This window comes from Peromyscus maniculatus, chromosome 3, assembly GCF_049852395.1.
Source record: "Peromyscus maniculatus bairdii isolate BWxNUB_F1_BW_parent chromosome 3, HU_Pman_BW_mat_3.1, whole genome shotgun sequence".
NCBI lineage: Eukaryota > Metazoa > Chordata > Mammalia > Rodentia > Cricetidae > Peromyscus > Peromyscus maniculatus.
In genome coordinates this window covers 149,090,497-149,116,167 of record NC_134854.1, presented here as the reverse complement: position 1 = coordinate 149,116,167, position 25,671 = coordinate 149,090,497, and the positions used below count along the sequence as shown (strand labels likewise).

The 25,671-nt window shown below is 44.5% G+C and overlaps 2 protein-coding genes across 11 annotated transcripts in view; one reads left to right on the top strand and one right to left on the bottom strand.

Annotated features, from left to right (window-relative positions):
• Nucleotides 1–15,396, top strand: part of Dyrk4 (dual specificity tyrosine phosphorylation regulated kinase 4) — a 41,334-nt gene extending 25,938 nt beyond the window's left edge. For 4 of the 8 annotated variants that reach the window (XM_042274148.2, XM_042274150.2, XM_042274149.2 and 1 more), the window contains 6 exons: nt 3,354–3,435; nt 5,726–5,898; nt 7,089–7,149; nt 10,719–10,848; nt 14,092–14,270; nt 15,042–15,396. In XM_042274148.2, the coding sequence (XP_042130082.1) occupies nt 3,354–3,435; nt 5,726–5,898; nt 7,089–7,149; nt 10,719–10,848; nt 14,092–14,270; nt 15,042–15,271 (855 nt within the window). In that variant the 3' untranslated portion in view covers nt 15,272–15,396. Of the gene's footprint in view, nt 1–3,353; nt 3,436–5,725; nt 5,899–7,088; nt 7,150–10,718; nt 10,849–14,016; nt 14,271–15,041 lie in introns of all 8 variants that reach the window. The other 4 variants (XM_076568013.1, XM_076568015.1, XM_076568016.1 and 1 more) reach the window with 1 other exon arrangement.
• A 1,790-nt stretch (nt 15,397–17,186) lies between these two features.
• The window catches only part of Akap3 (A-kinase anchoring protein 3), a 30,704-nt gene continuing 22,219 nt past the window's right edge, over nt 17,187–25,671 (bottom strand). For all 3 annotated transcript variants that reach the window (XM_016006405.3, XM_006987881.3, XM_016006406.3), the window contains one exon: nt 17,187–17,535. In XM_016006405.3, coding sequence (XP_015861891.1) covers nt 17,380–17,535 — 156 coding nt within the window. In that variant the 3' untranslated portion in view covers nt 17,187–17,379. The remainder of the gene's footprint in view (nt 17,536–25,671) is intronic.

Below are 25,671 nucleotides of genomic sequence, written 5' to 3'. Positions count from 1 at the left end.
CTTTGGATTACCAGTTACTGCAGGCTTTAGGAGTGTTCTTGTCAGTTAGGTGTGGTGGGAGATCAGGAGTTCAAGATCATCCACAGTTTATTAGCGAGTTCAAGACCAGCCTGAGATACCTGACACCCTGCCTTAGACTCCCTTTCCCAAATATTTATTACTGTATAATGAATGAGGGAATTGGAGATTACTCTATAACATGCCTCCACAAACAAAGCCAGTAAAATCTTGTTGGAGTAACTCATGCATAGCCACATTGGAAAGGCCCATCACGACATGTAAAGGTAGGTACATCCCTACTGATATCATACTTTGCATATTCAAAACTGGTGGACACATGGGCATGGCACACATGTAGGCAGATGGTCTCCATTCAATTCTCATCCTTACTGGCATTGTGTACATAGCTCTATAGCTGTACTGGTCACTTTATTCAGTAATTGCTTCTTTGGGAAGGGGTTGGGGTTTTTTTTTGTTTGTTTGTTTTGTTTTTTGTTTTTTTGAGCCAGGGTTTCATATAACTCAGGCTGTTCTCAAGCACCACATCTAGCTGAGGCTGACCTTGAACTATTGATCCTCTTGCTTGTATCTTCCTCAAGCGCTAGAAGTACTGGTGTGCACCACTGTGCCTGGTTAGGCATCCTTAGATCTGTGCAACCACTGGACTACAAGCTCTTCCTAAGAGCAGGGACCACTTCTTCTCCTCGTTACGTCCTCAGGACCTAACACGGAACCTAGTACCAGAAACAGAAAGCAACAAATGATTGTGACTTGGGTAATGGCTGTCAATTCAGAGCGGTGGACAAGCTAGAAAGAACTAATTCATGAACCAGCCTGACTCACAGAGAGGCAACTGTTCTCTCACTCTCTCTCTCTCTCTCTCTCTCTCTCTCTCTCTCTCTCTCTCTCTCTCTCTCTCTCTCTCTCTTTCTCTCTCTCTCTCTCTCTCTCTGGTTTTTCAAGGCAGGGTTTCTCTGTGTAACAGCACTAGCTGTCCTGAAATTAGTTCTGTAGACCAGGGTAGCCTCGAACTCACAGAGATCCTCCTGCCTCTGCTTCCCAAGTTCTGGGATTAAAGGTGTGCATCACCATCACCCGGCTTAGGGGCAACTATTCTTAACTTGTTCTTACTCTCTTCTCTTCATCCCTAAAAGTGGTTAATTATTTTTGAAAACTGTCAGTTCTGGGGCTAAATTTTTGCGATTAAAGATTTCCAAGGTAGATGCTGTCATAGCTGGTTGGGGTCTCATAAAGATGGAAACATATTGATTTATTCATCACACCCCGTTCCAAATCATCAGCTTTCCAGCTCCAAAGGGTCCAATAATACCTATGGTCTTTAGATTTAGGGGGCTGGATTCCACCAAGGAAATCTGCAAGATTTTTTCACCAGCCCGACTATCGGGTAACAGATTTCTTTGAGACATGAGTCGAGAGTACTCAGTAAATGTGTCCCTTTGGAAAATGAAACACAACCAGGAGGATGTTTTGTGAATGTGGATTAAATTAAAAAGCAGGGGCTCGTTCTGGTGTCTTTAGTGTTTACAGGGCATGAGTTCTGAGCACCCATAGCATTCCCCCTTCTAAGAGAACTTTCTCCCAGTGGGAATGGAGAGGGGAGGGTGTGTCTGTCGGTCTTCCATTGCGGTGACAGAATACCGATGGAATCAGCTTCTAAGGAGTGGGTAAAGTCTGTTTTGGCTGATGGCTTCGGTCCTTGGTTGTCTGGAGCATCACTTTTGGAACTGTGGCAGAGCAGAACATTAGGACAGAGGGAAGCTATTCCTTTCGAGGTGGCCAGGAAGAAAGGGAGTGGGGGAAGGGCTGCCTCTCAGTATGGCCTTCACTGCCAGGCCCCAGGGAGCTGACCTCCTCCCACCTGACCCCACCTCCTGAAGTTCCCACCATCTCCCCACAGTGCTGCAGGCCAGCAACTAAGCTTGCAGCACCCAGGCTGGTGGGTATATATAAGATCCAAGGCACAGCCTAGGGCTAGCCCCCATCTTGTGAAGGAGCCTCTCTATTGAGCTGGAGACACACAAGAAGTTCTTGTTCTTTTAAGGCTTCTGCTGCCCTGCCTATCTTCCCTGGGTTAACAGGTATTCTTCTGAGGTGCCAGAGGCTTCAGATTTGCTCTGCTATGTCCTATGTGTCCTTAGCTCAGTAAGCAATCCTCTGACAGGGAGACCTTTGAGACATGGGACATCTTTCTTCCAGCCCTAGCCAGCACAGGTTCACACTGGGACAAAGGGTTGGGGATTTAGCTCAGTGGTAGAGTGCTTGCCTAGCAAGCACAAGGCCCTGGGTTCTATCCTCAGCTCAAAAAAAAAAAAAAAAAAAACAAAAAAAACCAAAAACCAAAAAACAAAAACAAAACAACAACAACAAAAAAAACCCCACAAACTCAAATTGAGACAAGAGGCCAGAGCTCTGCCTTGATCCATAACTTGACTTAACACCTGGCCCCCAAAATTCAGTGTGAGAGCCATACAACCCCATCAAATCATTCTATCTATCTATCTATCTATCTATCTATCTATCTATCTATCTATCTATCTATTATCTATTTACCTATCCATTCATTGGTTCTATACTATCATAGCAGAGTGTTAGCGATAACATTTCTTATAAACATTGCATATATTCAGCCAATGGCATTTGTGAGGCCTTATGTAAGCCAAGCAAACAACCAGGTACCAAAAAGCATGTAAATAAACTGGTAATTGTCAGAAGTTTTTGCACAGCCAGTGAAGGGAGAGACAAACTATACACAAATGAAGGAATGCAAAGCAGTGAATACTGGTCCAGATCAGATACTGACCACAAGTCAATGCAAAATCCCAGGATGGGAGAACAATGGGCCGTGGAGAAGAAGTGGGAAGAGGACCTTTGAGGTGGTTGTCTTTGAACGGGACCATCCATGTACAGGAGTGTGCTGTGGATATTGCTCTGTATAAATAAACACTGATTGGCCAGTAGCCAGACAGGAAGTATAGGCGGGACTAACAGAGAGGAGAATTGAGGGAATGGGAAGGCAGAGGGGGAGACTGCTGGAGCTGCTGCCAGGACAAGGAAGATGTAAGGTACCAGTAAGCCATGAGCCACGTGGCAAAGTATAGATTAATAGAAATGGGTTAAATATAAGAGTAAGAGCTAGACAATGATAGGCCTGAGATAATGGCCAAGCAGTTTAAATAATATAAGCGCTTGTATGTTTATTTTATAAGTGGGCTAAGGGACTGCCAGGGCTTGGCGGGACCCAGAGAGAAAACTCCAGCAACAGGAGGTAGGTAAGAAGAGAGCCTAGGTAACATTCATTTCAATAAACTTAACACACATTTTCTTCTCTCCAGGAAAACATCGTGTTATACCAGCGTGGCCAAGTCACTGTTAAAGTTATTGACTTTGGATCAAGCTGTTATGAACACCAGAAAGGTAGGCCCTTTGCAAACCTCTTTATCTAAGTTCTGCTATTATAAGTTCTCTGATCTGCAGCGAACTTATAACACCAGGTTACCTGGGTGCTAGCCTGGGCTCAGTCATCACAACCGCCAGTGTACATTTGAGCCAGGTGCTTCATATCTCTGAGTCCAAGTTTTTCATTTGTAAAAGGAGAGAGTTGTATCTAGGGAGCATACAGACTCTCTGAAGTTCTCAGAGTCCAAAGGTATGGAATGACCAATGAACATTGGGTCCCCAAATTGACTAGATATGCTTAGAATCACTCCAGGGCTCTGGAACATTATAGTTCCCAGGCGCTCACCTTACATGTGCCAAATCAAATTTCTGGCAGGTGCTCAGGAGATTGCACTTTAGAAAATAGTCACTTTACAGTTTAGACTCCACTGCCCTTGAGTCATTCTCTGGACCTTTTCAAGCTAGAACCTAGAAAAGAACCCTGGAGCAGATTCACACCAACCTTCACTCAATGTAACTTGATTTATCATCTGCTTCTTTTCCTTTCACAAGTCTGATTTAGAGAATATGTCCCAGCTATATGTCATTCATTAGTCTAGGTACAAAAAGACAGAACCCAAAACTCTAACATTGTCTCACAAAACTGAGATAGCATCTGGCTACGTGTTCCAGGCTGGCCGGGAACCAGAGGTCCTGCCTCTACCTCTCAGATGCTGGAATCACAGATATGTGCCACCACACCCAGCTAAATTCATGTTTTAAAATGCCTTGTGTAAGATAGGGGATGTAGCTCAGTTGGTAGAGTGCTTGCCTAGCATACACCTCGGAATTAGTGCATCCCAGTACCACATAAACCAGGCATATTAAAGGATTGCAGCATGAGGAAGGTTGACTATCACCATTCTAGGTAGTATTCAATGCTACATTGTGAGTTTGAGGTCAGCTTGGGCTACACGAGATCTTGTTTACAAACAAACACAAGCAAAACCAAATGAAGGTCTGTATGTATAAGTGCTCTTGACAAATCAAATCAATTTTATAAGCAGGTAGGGTAGAATGATCTAGTTTTTAATAATGAAATCTTTAAGTGGAGGGATTAGTATATCTTCCCTTGACCAATTTAACAACAGAGATGTGATTATGGGACCATTGCCTCTCTCTGCACCCACTCAATAATCAGAAATCACGGTCATTTGGAAATAACCCAAAAGTTCTGTCTCTCTGCCTCCAAGCTCCTCATGTACAAAATCGAGGGTTCCTGTAGCAACATTGTCTGTGTGTCCTCCCCTGCTGAGCTTTACTGACTCTTTGTCTCTATGTTTCATGTTACACCACGAGTCATACATAGTGTATCAATAGACATTCAACTTAAATTACAGGGTTTTTTTTTGTTTTTGTTTTTTTTTAAACAGGGTCTCTAGTGTGTAGCCCAGGCTGGCTTGGAACTCACAACTCTTGCCTCAGCTTTGTGAGTGTATGGGCTACCGGGCCTGGCTCTGAGTAAATTATGCATTTTGCAGGTTTCCTTTCCAGTTGTGACTTGCTTACTTCCATAGCAAATGGCAACACTCTCAGAAGCTGTCCGCCCAAAATTTCAAAACTTGGTTTATATTAGCTTTAAGGTTTGCATTTGCTGTTACTGTTTTTTTTTTTTTAATTTTTATTTTTAAGACAGGATCTTTCTATGTAGCCCAGAATAGCTTTGAACTAAATAAGTAGCCATCCATCTGCCTTAATTTCCTAAATGCTAGGAATAAATGTGGATAGCACCATGCACACAGCTGGTAGGTTTTTGGGCAGGGGTGGGGGGTTGGTTGTTGGTTTCTTTCTTTGGTTGTTATTTTGTTTATTTATTTATTTATTTATTTTAAGTTTTATTTATTTATTATGTATATAGTGTTCTGCCTTCATGTACGCTTGCAGGCCAGAAGAAGGCACCAGATCTCATTATGGATGATTGTGAGCCACCATGTGGGTGCTGGGAATTGAACTCAAGACCTCTGGAAAAGTAGCCAGTGCCCTTAACTGCTGAGCCATCTTTCCAGCCCTTGTTTTATTTTTAAAACAGCTAATTTAAATGAACTTCCTTGGTATTTACTACTTTGGAGTTCCTTATCAATAAGATGGCAATAACAAGCAGCTACCAGGAGGATTAATCTATTGGTAGATAATGGAATAGGACCCACACTTTCTTCTTCCTGAGAAGCCCACAGAGGGGGTCCTTTACGAGGGTGAAGCTCTGAATTAGTTACCACAGAGGCATCTGGAGAAAGCTTTGTGGCGATGTTTCTCTCCCTTTGCATCACAGTGTATACGTACATCCAAAGCCGGTTCTACCGATCCCCCGAGGTGATTCTGGGCCACCCCTACAACATGGCCATTGATATGTGGAGCCTGGGCTGCATCATGGCGGAGCTGTACACGGGATATCCACTGTTCCCTGGGGAGAATGAGGTGGAGCAGCTGGCTTGCATCATGGAGGTAAGGGGGAGGGTCAGGCACCAGCGTAGATGATGTCCTGGGATACATCCTTTCTCAGATACTGGGTTTCATCAGATTCAGCAAGGGCAGTGCCCTGCATGTTCCTCCTACATCTGAAAGCATTTTTGAAGTGATGTACCGCTTGTATTTTGCTGAGCTGAGAGCTAACTTTTTCATCATGATTTAAATAGTTGCCAATGATGTCCTTTCCTTTGCTGCAAATACTGACATTTTCAAATGAAACGGTGAGCCTAGTCTTCCAAATACATCACCATAATGATGATAATAACAATACTGAAGCAAGTGTGGTCTGGTACCCACCAAATCTACCTGAAAATCAGGTGACTGTGTTCTTAAGCAACCACGTCTTTCCCTTGCCTTATGCTTCTTTCTCCTTGAAAAGGCAGGTAGGGTAAAAATAGCTGGAAGTGGTAGTCAATGGTAGTTAGCTGGTCTAGGAGTTAGTAAACCAGGGGTCCAGCCTTGGATTTATCTTTATGGCATGACACATTGTTTGCTGTGGACTGTTGAAAATGAGGGTCAGGGTATGTGTTGTTGCTAAGGCTGGATGGAGTACTCTTGAATCATCCTTGTTTCTAACACATGGGAAACTGGAGTGTGTGAGCTGTTTCCTACTGCTCTAGGACCCACTCTGTTTCCTTTGGACCTCTGAAGGGCTGCAGAACCAGAGGGTGGGGTCATGCCTAGGCTGTGTCTGCCAACCAGGGTGGAGGGTGTGCTAGCTAATTTCTCTTTGTCTGATACACATGTAAGTTTCAGAGAAAACAGTGACCAGTCAGTACTAAATTTTCTTTCCAAGAATGGTCTTTTGTCTTCTCAGGGTCTAGGGCTTCCCTCCTTCCCCCTTCCCAACCCAGTGCTCCAGGCTGGGAGAAGTCACTCCTCATTCCCTGTGGTCTGCATGGGCTGACAAGGAACCTGGATGCTACCACAGTGCCTTACCCATCTAGCATGGCCAGTGTGCATTCGTAGGATACTGAGGCAGCCTGGAGCAGGAACTGTAAGACCTAGTGTCTGGGTCTGCTCTGCCACTGATGTGATGCTGTTACTTAAATCCTTTGAGCTTTAAATGTAAAAGACAGAGTTTGGCCACAGTCCCACCTAGCACTTGCCAGCCTTTGGACTTGTGACTCCGTGATAGTGACACAGCCACACTGTACTTGTTGAAGGTGCTGGGTCTGCCACCTGCCCACCTCGTCCAGACGGCCTCCAGGAGACAAATATTCTTTGGTAAGTCCCATGATCTCTTTGTCCCATTGCGTCCAGTGAGGCGTCACTGGACTTGAAGACACCCCAGGCAAACAGATAGGCAGACTGACGGATCTTTTTCTTTTCCCTGGCCCCATATGGAAGTGTGATGAGGAGCTGAAGAGATGATAAGTGGTACATGGTAGTGTGAGAGAGGGTGTCTCCCAGTGGAAGGGGGTCTTCACAGTACAATACCAGGAGCGTGGAAGACCCTGTTCTTCAGATATATCAGCTAGTACTGAAACCACAAAAGATTAAAAACACACTCCCTCCTAGAGGTGCTCCCCAAACAACTTGGCCTCTCTTGCCATGCACTGTCCTAAGAAATCAGGGTGGAAACTTCTGGCATAGTGGGAAATTCTGTTTATAGTCTCCCACTAATGGAGAATTATTATTATTGTTAAGTTTGTATGTGCAGGGGTGGGGTATATGTGTATGGGCACATATGTATGTATGGGGATGCCAGAGTTCAGCATCATCTGGTCCTGTTGTGTGACACTGTTCTGGGGACGGGGTGAACAAACATAGACTCACCCCAGACAGGGAACTGACGACAGACAAAGTAAGGAGAGGCACCAAGTCCAGCTGGTGAGCTGATGGGTTTTACTGGGGTTATTTACAGGGGCCTGGGTGAGGGTCACAGGGGGCAGAAATGACTTCAACACAGCTGCATCACCCTAGCCCAATGTGAGTGACAGCTGGAAGTCTGAAGCTCGCTGCACAACCTGCAGGCACCTCAACAGGTTGGAGAGTGGCTCTTTCAGGCAGCCCAAGTGGTCTGGGCCTCTTCCAGGTAGCTCAGCTGGTCTCTGCTTCTTCCAGGCAGGAGAGTTATCTCTCTAGGCAGTTCTTATAGCTTATAAATGTTTGGGGGAGAGAAGGGACTAGCAAATCTGTTTCAGGGACTTCCTGAAGCTTTTGAATTGCCTCTTGAGTCTATTGAGCTTTGCTGTAGGTTGACATCCTTCACCTCCCTTTGGAACACCCCAAGTCTTAAGGAGCTTCCCTCTAAGATGGACGTTTACCTTGGAAGGAATTGCTACACAATGGGTATATTCTCCTGTCACTCTGACCTTAATTTTGAGACAGCACCTCTCTCACTGAAGCCAGCACCTACATTTTGGCTATACTACTTGGCCAGCAAGCTCCTGGGATGATCTTGCCTCCATCCCCTGGTGCTGGAGTTACAGGTGCTGTCCTATCTACCATTTCCATGGGTGCTGGAGATCTGAACTCATGTTCCCATGCTTGCACAGCAAGCACATCACAAACTCAGCCTCTGAGGGTTATCCAAGTAGAGGAAAGCCAGACCTGAAGGAGCAGAGACTCCGCAGGCCAGGGGGCATTGCTAAGCAGCCACTGTTGTCAATCAGGCTTGCCAGGCTCACACCAGCTATGGGATCAGAGTCTTTTTAGTCCTCTCTGATTGTTGACTGGGAGTGGTCTCAGAAAAAGTAGGAAAATCATAGGTTACTCTCAGCCTTCTCCATCAGCAGGAGAGTTAAAATTGTCCCCACAGGAGGCCACTAAGACAAAATGGTTTCAGTCTTGTTGGTCAGTATGTATTGGTTTCCCCTCTGTACCATTCAGTAATGAGCCATGACTTCAGACTTCCTGGCTCCTCCCTTAGGTTTCCTCGGATGCTCCATGATATAAAAACCAAAAATTGAAGGCCCAGCAAGCAGACGTACTCCATTATGATTGGTCTGTCCCACGCCATTCCAGTCTTTCAATCTCTTAAGTGTCATCTCATATTTCTGGCTAGAGATTTGAAGACCGTGCCTCTGAGCAGGGCAGTGTCCTCGTTCCCTTAGAACAGCACCCCCATACTTACCGTTCCTCCCCACACTTTGAGGACAAGCACAGGCTCTGGCTGACTCCCTGGTGAACTGATGTGAGCTGGGCTTTGGACTGCAAATGCTCTTCCCACTAGCTGCTTATAGAACCGAGTCTTTAGGCCTTGAAGAACGTGAGGGGCAAACAATGGGGATGGGGGTCCCCCCTCTTGCTAGACTTCCCTGCTTCACACCAGGGGAGAGGCATATCTTAAACCTTTAACACTGACCTCAGGAGACAGCATCCAAGTGGGGACGTAAGGGGGTACAGGGCTACTCTGCGTTACACTCCAACTCAGCAGAAAGAGAAGCTGCCTCAGGGTAGTGTGATCAATGTTCCAGGTAGCAAGAAGGAGACGGGGGAGAAGAATTGGATAGTAATTGGGGCCAGAGGAGAGAGAAAAAAATTGGACAAGAAAAACAACCATAACAATGACTTTAAGTGCTAAGTTACTTACAAGGCCATGAGCTTGATTCTTCCTTTGCAACATGGGGAGAAGATGAGTGCAGGGGCCACCTCTAAGAGGAACCAGAATTGGTGTGGGGTTATAGGCACTATATAATCCTCTGGTCCATTCATAACCTTGTCAACACAAGGATATCCATGTCCACACATTCCCATTCACACACTTCTGGAGTCTCTCCTCAGGAATTCAGTCAGAGTAGATATTTTGGAGACTCTGCAAATTACATTGGTTACAAAGCCAATGGAACAAAATTGAGCATGGGGTCTACAGCTTTAATTCTCAGAACTCAGGAGGCAGAGGCAGATGCATCTCCGTGAGTTCAAGGACAGTGTAGTCTCCACAGCAAGTTCCAGACAAGACAGGGCCACATAATGAGACCATGTCTCAGAAAAAGGAGTGGCAGGGGTGAGGAAAATAACAGAACTTCACTATGTGGCCTCCATGATGCCCACCACATGAACACCACTGTCTCTGAGCACACAGTGAAGTACACAGATGTGTAGACACACATATTTGCTCACCCACTTTACAAGGTGTGAGGTGAACAGCCAGCTCTTCTGAACATCACACAAGAACTTCAACATGCAGTTGGTTTCACCTTCAAAGCACTGTACAAAACATCCTCAGGCAATCTTTAGAATCTTCTGGACTTCACACTTTAGGCATGTCAATAACCACTCCAGTTATTGACAAAATTTTGGTGTGACCCCAAAGAATGAAGGAAGCACATTAGCTTGTGTGGCTTGTAAATGAACTCTGAAAGCACTGTAAAATGTCTTCCTTTATTCTGCCCCTGAATGGCCTCATTTTTACTTTATTGGGCTAGTGAGTATAGATAACCCAAGAAGATGTATCATCCTTCTGCCCAGAGGTGGATACTCTGGCCATTTGAAACTTATTTTTATCATCAGCACTCCCGATATCTGCTAAGACTGGTCAGTGGCAAGTGATTTAAACTATTTGCCTGCTGTGGGAAGCGTGTGGTGAGAAGAGGCTCAGAACATACAGGATAGTAGGAGACGTTGTGGTTGGCATCAGTTGTATTCACTACATGACGTATGTGGACTGTTTCAACCCAGCTGAGACTGTTGGATGCCTTCATGTGGGTGGGTGGAATGGGGCAGGCATGTCAGACGGGACAAAAGCTGCAGAGAGGCAGGCAAGAGGCAGCATGGTTGAGTGGACAGCTGCGAAGTCATCGGTGAGTATTCATGCCTGCAACTAACTACAGAATGTTGTTTCTCTGAAGATTCCAAAGGCCTTCCCAAAAACATAACCAACAACAGGGGAGAGAAAAGATACCCAGACTCCAAGGATCTCACGATGGTGCTGAAAACCTACGACACCAGCTTCCTAGACTTTCTCAGAAGATGCTTGGTGTGAGTTTGTCTGGGCGTCTTGGCCTGTGGGTTTCCTGACTTTTAAGTACTATGCTTTCCCACGTGTCCGCTAGTGAAAGTCTAAGGCTGGGAGATAGGTGTTAAGAGTCACTGCTCTCATGGTACAGCTTTAAAGTATTCAAGTCATTTAATGTGTGTCTGGTCAGACATTGCTCTCCCGTAAGTCTAGGCTCAGCCATTTTCTCTGGACTGCCGTGTATGTGTGGAAATTGTTACTATCTTAGTCTCAAGCTGCCTGACAAGGGACTGCCTGGCAGTCCTGCCATTGGGCACTTCATGAACTAAAGCCAGCTCTTCAGTGGGCCTATTGCATTGTATGCCAAGCTATGCCATGTACCCGGCTCAGGACCCTTTTGAATACCCCCTACATTTAGTGTCCAGACCTCCACATACTGGTTAGTTAGAGCTGGGTGAGCTGTAGACTACTATGCACAGCTGTTTAGTCAGAGTCTGAGAAATCAAGTTCTTCACCTTGGTCACATCCTCATGAACAAGGAGTGGCCCATGATCCATGTAGCCCTGTTCCAGTTCTATGGTGTTCGGCAAAGCTTGGCCGTGGCTGCTCTCTAAGAGGACTTGCCAGCCTGTCTCTGTTGAGTCTAAGTAAACTGGCCATGTGCTTTTTAGTTAGTCACCATTGCTCTCTGGGCCTGTTTCCTTTTCTCTAAAATGAGGGATTACTAAGGTACCTTCCACCTATCAGCCCTACAACTGTTCAGTGTTTTCAGAAGAGTGTGCCTTTATAATCGTCCATTCTTCTGGAGGAACAGAGTGACTTTAGCAAAATACTCTGGGTACTCATGCCTTCCAGAACTGGGGAAGCAGCCCAGATGGCAATCAGTATTGCTAGAAGAAGAACCCTCTCTTCCATGGGGACAGTCATATAACACAAATTGCTAAATGGTCTTATTAATAAAAAACCCAGAGCCAGATATTGGGGTGATAGCCGAAAGTTCAGAAAAACAGAACAAGCCAGCCATATTCTTACCTCTATGAAATCCTCAGCCTCAAGAGAGTGAGTTGCTGTTTCCTCACGCCTTATATACCTTTCTGTGTCTTGCCATATTACTTCCTGGGATTAAAGGTGTGTATGCTTCCCAAGCAAAGACATGAGATCTCAAGTGCTGGGGTTAAAGGTGTGTGCTACCATGCCTGGCTCTATTCTCAGTGTGGTCTTGAACTCACAGAGATCCAGATGGATCTGTCTCCCGAGTGATAGGATTAAGGGTGTGTGCCATTACTGTCTGGCCTCTATATCTAATATATAGTGGCTGGCTCTGTCCTCTGATCCCCAGATTGGGGTGCACAATATATCACCACATAGTCATGCGATTTTCCACCTGAAATCAAAGAGAGGGCTCCTGTACCTTATCTTTACCCTCCTATGTCACCCCAACCTCTGGCTAAGGCTATAGTATGAATGTCCCTTAAAAAATGACAGAAACCATCACTGAGACTGGATTTGGGTTACCCAGAACTCTAATCATCTAGAACCTAGTTCAAGAGCAAGACAGATTTATTTATTGTTTGCTTATTTATTTATTTATTTATTTATTTATTTATTTATTTATTTATTTATTTATTATTTATTATTTATTTATTTAAAAGGATCAACTGCTCTCAACTCATACAAGGCAGCAATGTTGACTGGGCCTGTTACTCAACCCGAAATCGCTAAGCAGCAAAGCTTTGGAATGGCAGGCTAGAGGTTCTGAGCCAAAGCCAGCATGTATGTGTTAGATGGAGCATGTTAAGACCTGCTGCCTAGTCTTAGAAACTAACTGTAGAAGTTCAGGAGAGCGGAGACATAGCTCAGCAGCAGTTCACTTGGCAACCAAGAGCTTGTGTGGCTGATGACTTTGATGAGCTAGAATGTTCACACTGCCTCCCTGTAGTTGGAAGCTCTGCCCAGCATGCTGGACAGAGATGGAAGTGCCCACCATGAAAGATGGCCAGCCGACAGAACCACAGCAAACAGCCAATAGATTGTGGTGACTGAAGTTTGCAGAAGAGCGTGTCTTTCTCTGTCGTTCTGGAGAAATAGGGTGTTTTAGCACTAGTTTTCACATAGTTCAAAGGACTAGGACCTAGAGGCAGGGTCAGCTATTTTATCCTGTATAACGCGAATGGGCAGAATTTAGACTTGGGTGAAAGTTACAGGGCGATAAGTCGATCTTGGCTCCATAAGATTGAACATGAAAACCTTTATCAGATTGGTGTTTTTCAGCTGAGTGAGATGGCAAATGTATATAAACCCAGCTGTTTGGGAAGCTGAAGCAGAATTTAAAGTCTGAGTTCAGCCCTGGCTAAATAAGATCCTTTTTCAAATACAATTGAAAAGTACTAGGGTGAAGCTCAATGGTAGAGTGATTTCTGAGAGTACTTGAGGCCCTGGGTCTGTTGTCTAGCATGAAAAAAACAAAAGAAATTCAGAAAACTTCAAAATTGAGATCTGTGCTAGTATAGTTCCTGAAGGCATTTTACAGTGGTAGAATGGTTTGTTAGAGTTCTATAAAATGCATTTTGTTACTATGTTAGAAATTTCCTTGAATTACAGCCTCCATGGATAGCTTTTTTTTTTTTTTTTGATACATGATCTCATGTAGCATAGGCTAGCCTCAAATTCACTACATATTTGAAGCTGGACTTGAACTTCTCTGATCCTCCTGCCTCCACTGCCCCAGAGCCGGGATTAGGCATATGCCATCATACTCTGCCTCCATATGAATCTGATATCCTACGATTTTCTTTTCCCTTATCTTTGGAGCCCCAAATCCCATAGTTTGAGAAGCATGCATCTTGTTTCCATTTTCTTAACTTGCCAAATCATATGTTTAATTGGCTAGGATTCTTTAATATTTCTTCGAATTGTTTGTTGCAGTTCTGGAGACTGTACGCAGGGTCTCACACATGCTAGGCAGGTGCTCTACTCCTGAACTACACCCCCAGCCCTAAACAGTATTTCCTGTAAGAGAATTTCTAGGAATTCTAGACAATTTAGTATTAATAGAGTACTTGGTTCATTATGCAGCTTTCCTTTAAAAAATATCAATAGCTGTTTGCAGCCATTTTACAATTATGTCATCTCCTCTGTTCTTTGACATCTCTGAGATACAACACAGCTAAAATGGAAAACATCTTGATCAGGTTTACAAACTGTTTTACTATGAGAAGGGTTACGTCAACAGCAACAGGCTCATGTTGGGCTGTCTTGGTGTCCAGATGGGAGCCTTCTCTCCGCATGACCCCCGACCAGGCCCTCAAGCATGCCTGGATTCACGAGCCACGGAAACTCAAAAGCCGGCCCAGGCCGCAGATCCTAAGGAAGTCCAGTGTCTCTACTTCTTCTGAGATGAGCAAGGACAAGGTTGAAGAGCATCGGTCCAGCAAATGCAAAACAGGTACAGTCCAAGGAGCCAGGCACGGGTGAGCGAGCCCTGATGTCTGCATGGGATGTGGGCTGATTCAGCCCCGACTACACCAACAGGAGCTTACCATTTCTTATTTTTGTGAGTTTCCTCTTTTGGGAGACTTCATTCTAGATGGATTCCTCCTTTTGGCCTTTTGCCATTAGGATTTTCCATTTTTCAATATTCAATTCCCTTTCTCCTTCTTCGTTCTTTTATTATGCTTACCCCTTGTGTCCTATGACCACCTTTTATGTTCTTTTTAAAATGCATTTTATTATTTTTGTGTGTGCTGGTGCCCACAAAGCGTTCCAGAGTCCCTGGAGCTGGAGTTACAGCAGTTGTAACCTTGTATGTGGGTGCTGGAAATGGAGCTCTGGTCCTCTGGCAGAGCAGCAAGTGCTCTTAACTGCCAGGCCATCTCTCCACCCCCTTTTACGTCATCAGAATGACATACAATGGCATGAGGCAAATTTTTCTTTGCAGTGCAGCCTAGTAAGACAGATCACTGGACTCAGGTGGGACTAAATTCTGCTTCTGCAGTACCAGGTGTGGCTCTTAGGCAATTGACCTCTCTCTGTATCAGCTTATAAACATATGACAATAGTGCTTATTCTGTGGGGATTAGAAAGGGATCAAATGGATAAGTACAAAGTGCTTAGAATAATGCTGGCCACAGAATGTTCAATTTCCCTAAACTGATGTAACGTCTAGTACACAGTGGCTATTGTTTGAAGGATTCTCTTTGTTCCTTCCTTCCTGCAGAAGAGACCACCAAAGAAACTACAGACAAACCGAAAGATGATACTGAGAAGCACGGTCAGAACTCAGGCAAACGGCAGAGCTCTCTCCAGCACACAGCTGACACAGTCCAGCTGCCTCATCTAGCAGAAGCTTCTGGAAAGCCAGAGACTGTTTCTGGGTCAGAGGTGTCCACAGAACAACAATGCACCTCCTCCCCTAAGAGCACTAACATTTTACCACCCATCATGTGACCCTTGTGGAGGGTGCATCCTGTTCCTTTCCACCAGCGATTTGTATTAGAGAAGGCACTTCGATTGTACAATACTTCACATTGCTTTTTTAATGCATAAAGGTTTGTAAGAAAAATCAAACTCTATTTACATGGTGAGTTGGCATGATTCCTCCAGTGAAGGTTGACGGGGGCCGGGGGAGGGAGGGGCTTTACCTGAACTTACTTTTTAAGGTGTGTGTATGTTTGTGTAGGGGGCAGCGTCAGATGCTACAGCCTCATTCACGGAACTCCAAATAAAATCAGATCTTGTTTGTGACTGTCAATCGGTGCCAATCAGGATTCTCTTGTTTTGTTCGTGCGCTTGTATATATGTGTGTGCAGGTGCACATGGAGGCTAGAGAATAACCTTGGGTGTCATCCTTCTTACTGTCCACATGGTTTCTTGAGGCAATTTCTCACTGGCCTGAAACTTGCCAAGTAGGTCGGACTGGCTGGCCACTGAGCAGAGATCTGTCTACACAGATCCTCTGGAGCTGGAGTTGCATGTGGTTGTGACCTGCCTGATGTGGGTGCTGGGAACTGAACTCGGGTCCTCTTGAAGAACGAGCAAGTGCTCTACCACTTAGCCATCCATCTCTGTAGTTCCATGTCTGGTCTTTTTCCATTGGTCCTGGGTATCGAACTCAGGTCCTTATGCTTATGTGGCAAACATTTTGCCAGCTGACCTAGGTCCTCAGCCTGGTGTTCTTGTTGGAAAATGCTGGCTGCTGTCATACCAGCTTGTTGATTTGTACAGTTAAGGAACAGTTCAGATTCCCCATTCATCTATTAGCCTTGCCTCTGGCCTCCCTCTGCTTCTCTGTAGCTGGCTTTGTTCTGATGACAGGCTCAGCCGGGAAGTTAAGGGATTACACACATCCTCTCCAAAGTGCAGTCTTGGGGTTGGGGATACAGCTCAGGTGGTAGAGCGCTTGCCACATAAGCAGGAGGGCTTGAATGTGGTCCTTAGTACCCAAGTGAAAAGCTGGCTGCAGTGGTGTTTTGACTGGCTGGAACTCAGCCAGCTCTGGGTGAGGTAGGCTACTTCAGAGCCCACCTCACCACCAAAAACATTAGCCGCATCCTCTAAAATAAATCAATAAACAAATGTAAAAGAAAAAAAGTCTGGGTTAGCAAGATGGCTCAGTGGGTAAAAGTTATTGCCGCCAAACTTAATGAATAGTCTGCGTTTCTTTCTTGCCAGGAGTAAGAGCCCCAGACCTCACATGGTGGAGGAAGAGAACTGATTCTCTCGAGTTGTCCTCTGACCTCCACACCCGGGCTGTGGTAGGCACGTCTTGCCCCCAAATAAATGCATAAATAAATGTAGTTTAGAGTGGAACTGGATATGGGGCAGAGGATCACTTTAAGCTACTGAACATACTGTCTGCACTGCCCAAGCGCAAGCATTGCAGCCTGAACTACCACACTACCGAGAACTCAGCCTTAGTCCAGTGCTTTCTTTTTTGCCACTGGGATGAAACCTAGGATCACTGTATAGGATCACTCGGGCTACATCTGCCACACCCACAGCCCCTGGGCTGTTTCAGCTCTACCTTGAACTGTGGGTACGGTTGGAGGCGGGCAGTGGTTCCACAGCTGTGCAGACCACATGAGGCCATACCCACAACAGCACAGTGTGAATAATTTTGCCTGGCTGTTAGAAACTGTTTTCTGGTTGTTGTGGTTCTAAAGGATGAGAACGAAATAGTAAACCCAACTGTGGCTTATTTTAAGGGACTGGTTTAATCAGCTCATAGCTGGGGACGGCAGGGAACTGAGTGGGTTGCTGGGCCGTTCTTCTCTGCCATTCGGTCCCTGCCCTCCCTCCGATGGCTTTCTCTGATAGAGAGTGCAGCCTTACCTTTCAAACAAAAGTAAGCCAAACTTGTGCAGCCCTTTAATTGTAATCTTTTAATTTATGTCCTTGCTCGCATGGACAAGAAAATCTGCAAAATCCAGTGAGTAGCGTTAGATGGTGCATCTGGTGTGGGTGGTGTGAAGGGAACTTTAGGGCTCTGGGTGACAGGGAGGGGAGCTGAGGGAGTGGGGACATGGCCCACTGCTGGAACACCAGGTGGGCCCCAATCACAGGTTTGCCATCAGCCAGTCCAGCAGCTGCAGTCGCGTGACGTTTCCCACCGCCTCATCCAGCTGTCGCTCCTTCTCATACCTCAGCACCGACTGCAGAACCTCCCCGACGCTGCGGCCTTTCTCCACAGCAGCGGCTGAGAGCTGAAGCAGCTGTGGAGAGCGGAGAGACAGGTGTTGGAGGAGTAGAATATCCCAAAACAGGCCAAAAGGAACCTGCGTGGCTGCAACCAAGAAGCCATCCAATGGGGGAACTGAAGTAGGAGGGGCTCAGGAGTTGAGGACAAACTCTCAGGGATTCACGTAGCTAAGGCTGGCCCTGAACTGCTGATCCTCCTGCCTCCACCTCCCAAGTGCTAGGATTACAGACATGAGCCAGCTTGCTCTGAAGAAATGGATTTTAACTATTATGGTTCAAGGACCATAGCTAGGGCTTTCTGCATGCTTAGCACTTAGCCCAGCGCAAGAAGACTTTAACTCTAGCTGCTGTTGCTAAAAGGAAACTTGTCTCATCATCCACAGTACAAACAAGTGTTAATATTCCCTGTTCATGATATGGATGTAATCTCTTACTGAGTCAAATCTTCCCATTTTCTTCTTGAAGATGGCGCTTAGTGAACGTTTGTCAATACTGCTCTTGTTCCCCAGTGCTCACCCTAATGCAAGTCTCTATTTGTGATGGTTTATATTGATTGCCAACTAGACAAGATCTAGAACCACTTTGAAATCAAACTTCCAGGTGTGGTGAGGGGTTTTCTGGCCAGGGTGACTGAGGTGTGAAGGCCCGCTCTGAATGTGGGCGGTGGCTCTATTCCAGAGGCAGCACAGAGAGGAAAGCTAGCTGGGGGCAAGCACTCATCTCCCTCTACTAAGGGGAACTAAGTGGGAATGTTAGGGTTGAAAATTACATTAAACACATAAAATGTGAGGGTATCAGATGGAGGAGACCACAGAAGGAAGATAACAGAATGAAGAAATTATCCAAGACCAAAGACATGATAAGCAGAACTCAGGGTCCGAGAACATGACTCAAAAGGTTTAATGTTCCTATTCTTAGAATCCCAGAGAGGAGGTGTGGTGTGGGACAGCATCTGAAGGAATGCGGCCCAAGAGCTTCCTCAGTTTACCTCAAGTCAAGAAGCTCAGCATAGTTAAACAAAAGAAACTCACCCCAAGACCTACCACAGAGTTCTCAAAGCTAACTTTGTTTTCACAAGACTTATATTATCTTACAAGGTCTTATCTGTACTCTGGGCTGGCTTCGAACTCATGGCAATCCTCCCAAGTGCTTGCACACCTATGTCAGGCAGCTCATAACTGCCTGTAGCTCCGGTTTCCAGGTATCTGATCCCTACTCTAGCCTCCACAGGCACGCACACACATACATACATATACATTTAAAATAAATTAAAAAAACACCTCTAGAAAGGCATTAAAAATATATTTTCGAACTGGTGATTGAACTGAGGACCTGACATATACTAGGCAAACACCACCACCAATGAGCAACATTCCTAGAGCAGAAAACATCCTGAAAGCAGCCAGGAGGAACTAGAACATCACTTAAAGGGAACCACAATTCAAATGACATTGCATTGTTTTTAATCAAAGACTAGAGGAGTCAGAGGAAGGGGAATATACAGAAAATGTTGATGGAGATAGGGGCTGGTGAAACGGCTCAGAGGTTAAAGCATTTACCATGCAAGCAAGAAGACCAGAGTCTGGGTCCCCAGGACCCACATAAATGCTGAATGGGTGTGATGGCCTGCCTGAAGTTCCAGCCTCAGAAGACAGTGGTAAGGTGTTTGAACACAGGATCAAACCTGCTAGTTGTAAGAGTGTCTCAGCAAGCTCTGGATTTGATTCAGAGATCCTACCTCCAAGAATTAAGTGGAAGAGGAATTAAGAAAGAGTCCCAACATCAACTTCAGGTCTCCCAGACATGTACACACATGTACTATACCCATACACATGTGCACACCCACGTGTAAACTCACATATATACACATGGGGAAAAATGAAGACAGACCATGCCAACAGAAGAGAAAGGCCAAACCAGAACTCTTCATCCAGCAGAAATACATCTCGGGAATGACAGCCAAATAAAAACATTTTCATACAGTATTTGCGTAGTGTGGCCCACACCCAGGTTTGAACTCTAGTACAAAACAGACCATGACATTCTTAGATTAAAGAGACTAAGAAAACTCATTGGCAGCAAACGTATTCTAGGAGAATCACCGAAGGAAGTTCTGTGGAGGACCACACTAGCTGAAGCCAGCAGGAGAAGCAGTGGCTCCCAGTGCAAATGGGTGACTGTCCTTAAGTCTTGTGGAGCTAACACAGATGCCTGGGGCACATAGAAACACATCTTGCAAAAACAAAGCAAAACAAGCAAACAAGAAACCAATCAAGACACCTCCGAAAATATCACCAAATATTGCCACAGTAGAGAAATCATAATGGAACATTGGAAAATGTTCAAATAAACTAAAAGATGCAGAAAAAGAAAAACAAAGAACGTTAGACAAGAACTGATCCAAATGCCAACAACATTTCTGGTTTGGCCTTTCTCTTCTGTTGGCAAATGATGTGCACAGAATCCACATCAGACCTGATGAGGGAAGTTGTAAGAAAAACCATAGGGAAAAAAAAATGTAACACACAATTGTCTCTAGCACCATGACCTCTTAATGAAGGGGCTGGAAAATTCATAGGGATTGGATACCCATGGCCAACCAATAAGGCAGAAACATCCGCATATCCTCCCATGAAGGAATAAATTTATTCCCTTCCTGCCAGGTATGCAGAAGCTAACTCAAAGTAGACCACCTATAGGTGGAGCTGTAGCTCAGTAGTAGAACCTGCCCAGCAGGTACAGGGCTATGGATTTAATCCCCAGCACTGAGAAAACAAGATCAGACAAAGAGCAAGGACCCCACATCAGCACACATAAGAACACAAGGAGGAAAATCCATGTGACTTTGGGATGGGTCAGGTCGGTCCGTGCTGTTCCCTTTACAGGTTCACAATTCTTCACTGTGAAGCTGCCGTGTGCTTTATAGATGCTTAATTATGTCCTTGGCCTTCTGCTTCACTAGCAACTGTCTTCTCCATTTTGACAGTCAAATTTCCCCTGGGGACAAAACTGCATGCAGCCAAGAAGCACCCGAAAGAGTTGGGGTAGAATGCCTTGCCTAGCATTTGAGGCCCTTGGTTCAATTCAAACACAACAAAGATAAAGAAAAGAAACACTAATTGGGCAGAAACTATTTATATTATTAGATGACACAAAAAGCACACAGCTTTAGTACCCTGAGGTGGAGGCAGGACGATCAGAGTTTAAACTCATCCTTAGCTACTATGTAGTGTGAGGCTATCATGAAGACAAGGAACACATAGCAAAGCCAAACAAAAACAAAAAAAGCAAAACAAAAGGACCCCCCAAAACAAAAACCAACAACCAGATAAATCAGATAATTCATCATTAAAAACGGTTGCTCTTGTTTCTAGAACATATAGAGAACTTTGGGTGGAGGGTGTGTAGCTCCGTTGGTAGAGTGTTTGCCTACCATGTACAAAACCCTGAGTTCAGTCCCTAGCACCACATAAACCGGGCACAGTGTCAGACACCTGTAACCCAAACACTGGCACCTAACACATGCTAGGCAGGAGGTTAGCATCAGAGGTTCAAGGTCATCCTCAGCTATAGAAAGAAGGGGTAGCCTAGGATACATGAGATTCTGTCTTTAAAACCAGGCAAACTAGCCAGGCAGTGGTGGCACACACTTAATCCCAGCACTTGGGAGGCAGAGGCAGGAGGATCTCTATGAGTTCGGGGCTAGCCTGGTCTGCAAAGTGAGTTCCAGGGCTGTTCCACAGAAAAACTGCCTTAAAAAACAAAACAAACAACAAAAAACAGGCAAACAAGCCTCTTTCAACTCCAAACCAGAAGAAAAGAACTCAACCAGAACGCGGGCAAGAGTTCTTCACAGACTTGCTGGCGATTGATTGCACCAAGGAATCTACAGAGGGGGCGAAGGAGCACCTCGGGGTATGTTCAACAGCTTTAGTCATTGGAAGTTACATTGATCAAATCGACCCACAGTGATCTGTCACTATGATTCCTATAATGAAGTCATGCTGAGGAGAACAGGAGGAGTGGAATCCCATCTAAACAACCAGTGAGACTATCAGACGAGATGGCTACTTTAGAAATCTCTCACCATTTTATTACTATTATTTTAAGTCAGTGTCTTAAAATATAGCCCAGATAGTCTCCAGTTCACTGTGTAGCTCATCCTCCTGCTCAGTCTCTCAAGTGCTGGGTTCTAAGTATGCATCATTATTCCCAGTACAGTTGAGCAGTTTCTTAAGAAATTGCCCCTATCATAAGATAGCAATACTCCTTTTTATCATTCAGAGCTAATGAAAACACGTGTCCACACAAAGGTGTGAATGGAAATGCTCATAGTGGCATTATCCATAACAGCAAAAATTGGAAACAATGGAAGAAATGGACAGTGTATATTCATAAAATGAAATACTATTCAACAATAAAAAGGAATGAACTACTGATACAAATGACATGGAAAAGCCTCAAAAAATATGGTAAAGGCAAAGAGCTAGATGTAAAAGACTACATATTTTGCTGGGGTGCTGGTGGTGGTACCTTTAATCCCAGCACCTGGGAGGCAGAGGCAGGTAGATCTCTGTGAGTTCGAGGCCAACCTGGGCTACAGAGTGAGTTCCAGGAAAGGCCCAAAGTTACACAGAGAAACCCTGTCTTAAAAAACAAAACAAAACAAAACAAAAAAGACTACATATTTTATAGCTGAATTAATGAAAGATGAAAACTTAATAAAAAGGTCAACAGTTGTCTTTGGGTAGGAGCGGTAAACACACACACACACACACACACACACACACACACACACACACAGGTAAGCCTAGTGCTGCAGTTTGAATGTGACCATAGGATCCTGCAGTGGGATCCTTGGTCATCAGATGGTAGCACTATTACGGAAGGCTGTGGAACCTTTAGGAGATAAGCATTGCTGAAGGAAGTGAGTCACAGGGGAAGAAGGCACTTGAATTTCTTAGCCTGGCTCCACTTCCTGTCTGTAGATACATGTGACCAGCTGCCTCAGCTCCTGCCTCTACGCCTTCTCTGCCTTGGCTTGTATCCCTCTTAAACTGTAAAGCACAATAAACCCACCCTCCCTTCAGCTGTTTCGTGTCACAGCCAGAGAAAAGTCACAGATACAACCACCTCAAACATCGATACTGACCATCAAGGAGTCTTCAGTGTTAGGAGACACTTTAAAATTCATAAGACTACAATAAAGAGTCTGCCATTGGCCTAAGAGTAGACAGAATGGACAACTCAATGGCACAGAACAGAAAGTTCAGAAAGAATCAAGCAGAAGCCAGGGGGGAGGGTAGGAACATGGACAGATGATGACAACAGAGATCTGCCTCCCTACTTTCCACTTTATAGAATGCAAACAAAAAGAACAAAGCTGTAAATACTTGAAAATATTTTAAAGCGCTAAAAGAAAACCCAAGCAGGATCCAGGAAATAATAAAAGGAAAAACGATCTTAGACTAAATTCCATATGGTGAAATCAAATTAAACTCCAAACACTAATACATAACCTAATGGCACTTGGTATGATGAGGTGGAAGCCTGTACTCCCAACACTCAGGAGGCTGAGGCTGGAGGCTGAGGCAGGGGTTTGAGACCAGTCTGGGCTACATAGTGAGTGTAAGGCCATCCTGAGCTATGCAGAAAGCCCCTGTCTCAACAAACAAATTAGAGAGCAAAACAAAAACACAAGTATGAAAACTCTGTTTGGGAGAATGTGTATCTTCACATATATATATATATATATATATATATATATATATCTATGTAAGTTATATCATATGTGTGCATGGGTATTCTATCATATTTATGTGTGCATGTACATATCATATGTGTGTTTCTCTTAAATGTATGTGTGCATGAAATTATATGTATCATATGTATATGTTGCATGCATATTCTGTCACTTATATAAGCATGTAACCACTTGTATTAAAGAAAGACAAACATACATTAGCTCTACATGTACATACATATGTATTTCTGGAAGAAGAATAGATTGAGTGTGTTTTTTCTGCAGGAAAAGTAATACAGAAATGATCTAATGAGGAGACAACCTTTATTTTTGGTGTTCATCCTTTTTTAATTTGGGGTTTGATCTTGCATCCATATGACCTATTAAAATAAATTCTATAGTGTTGAAGGCAATTGGGTTCCTGGGCACCCCAGTCTTACTAGGTTTAGTGAGCTGCATCAGCATGATGATATTTGCATACAATAGTTTCTCCCCCCACAGCCCCAAAATCACTTCAGCTGGTTTCTTTGTTGTATGTCTCATTCAACTGGACTGACATGAAGAAGTCAAACTGCACTCCTTCTACTTTCCTTCAATAAAATAATAGGTGGATATACCTCTCTTCAGAATTAACAAAGCTGTGTACAGGGTCTACAAATCTATTTTCCTATTTAGATGAATACATTACAGAATTCTAGTTCAAAATCTACCAGTAAAATGTATTATGCATGTTACATAGGGTAGGTATAACAGAAATATGGCTATAGAACTGAACCTTCTTCACACATTGCACATGGAGGCTGTGCTTAGTTTTTGCTTGTTTATTAGTCTAAACTGTTTCCAGACTCTAGTCTCCCTTCCTCTTGCTCATCACCATGGGCCAAAATAGTTGCGCTGTATAGACCAGAAACACTGAAGGACACAGAATTTGCTGGGGTCCCTGTGGAACAGATCCAGTGTCGGAGCTAGAAGATGACGGGTGACTGACTGGTTGACTGCATTTTCTGGCTACTAGACAACCTAGTAACTCAGTTACTGAGGCCATATGCACATACATCAGTTGGGTATTTTGCTAAAGATGAGGATTGTGTCCTAGTAGGTCAGGAGGCTCAAGCTCCTGTACTTCTAATGGACTTCCAGGGGTTGCAGTGAGGATGCTCCATAACACCCACTGAGTATCAGCTGTAGCCTTGCTGAGACTGGAAGAGCTGACCACACTGAAGTTAAGCTCCACTGTTTCTTGATACAATCTAATCTGCATGCTGTGCAGTTCCGTGTCTTCCCAGTCATTAGATAAACCCAGTTTCAGGGGTGATTAATGCAACTTATTAAAAGAGAAAGCCCTTTTCCTCCATGTCTTCTGGTTTCTAAGAGGATATTTTTTTCTGTTTGGTCTGGAGGTTGAACCCCTCTATCTCCCCTGTCTATTCTAGGCCTCAAAACAAACAACAATGACCACAACCACTAAAACCCAAGATGGTTAGAACACCCTACCCCCATCTCTTGACTTCACCCCCATGTATTCTTGGAGACACTTCTAAGGGTCACCACCAAAGGCTTAGAAACTCTGGTCTGCATATAAAAATGCCACTCCTTCCTTCCTGTGTCATTGATGAGAGTCTAGAGACTTGTCTTTCTCCTTAGGATCATCGTGGGAAGTTTGTTTCGGTGTTCTTAGACTCTCTGTGACAAGGTAGTCTCAAGAGTTAGAAAACTAAAGAATAAGAGGCTAATGTTTTACTGTAATATTGTCTGACCTCAATATAAGCTGGGTGATAGGAAAATTTGGCCAAAGGCTGGAAGCTTAAGTTCAAGTACTCCTCCAGTGGATCTGTTCTGGAGGCATCCAGGAAAATAGTGTAACGTGCCAGCCTTTACAGCCTCTCCATCAGGAAAGGGGCTATGGCAAAGAGAAGCCCAAAAGAAAAACTCATAATCTTAGATGATCCTTGTCTTTGTCCAAACTCTACTTTTCAAATGAGAATCAACAGAACACAGGAACCGGAGGATATACCTTCTCCTACCCCAGGGAGTTCCACTCCATGCCTACATTTCCCCCAAGCCACCAGAAAAAAGAAGCCAGCCCACAGGGCACAGTGAGAGTGAAGCCTTCTTCCTATTGACTAGCCTCTCATGCCTATACTACTCCCCTTAAAACAAGTGCCGATCCCATGAGATTATCCACATCTACATCCTGTTTTCAATCAAAGACCTCCAGCAATGCAAGGAGGAGCTTTGAAGGACCCACACAGATTTAACAGTAACTTTCAGACCTTAACTTTAGTCCCAAATTTTGATTCCTTGCTGTGCCCCTGGGGAAAAACAGACACTCTGGGAAGAAGCTAAAAAGCAGGCAGACTATTAGTCAATGTCCTAATGTGCAGGAACTCACTGATTCTAACAAGCT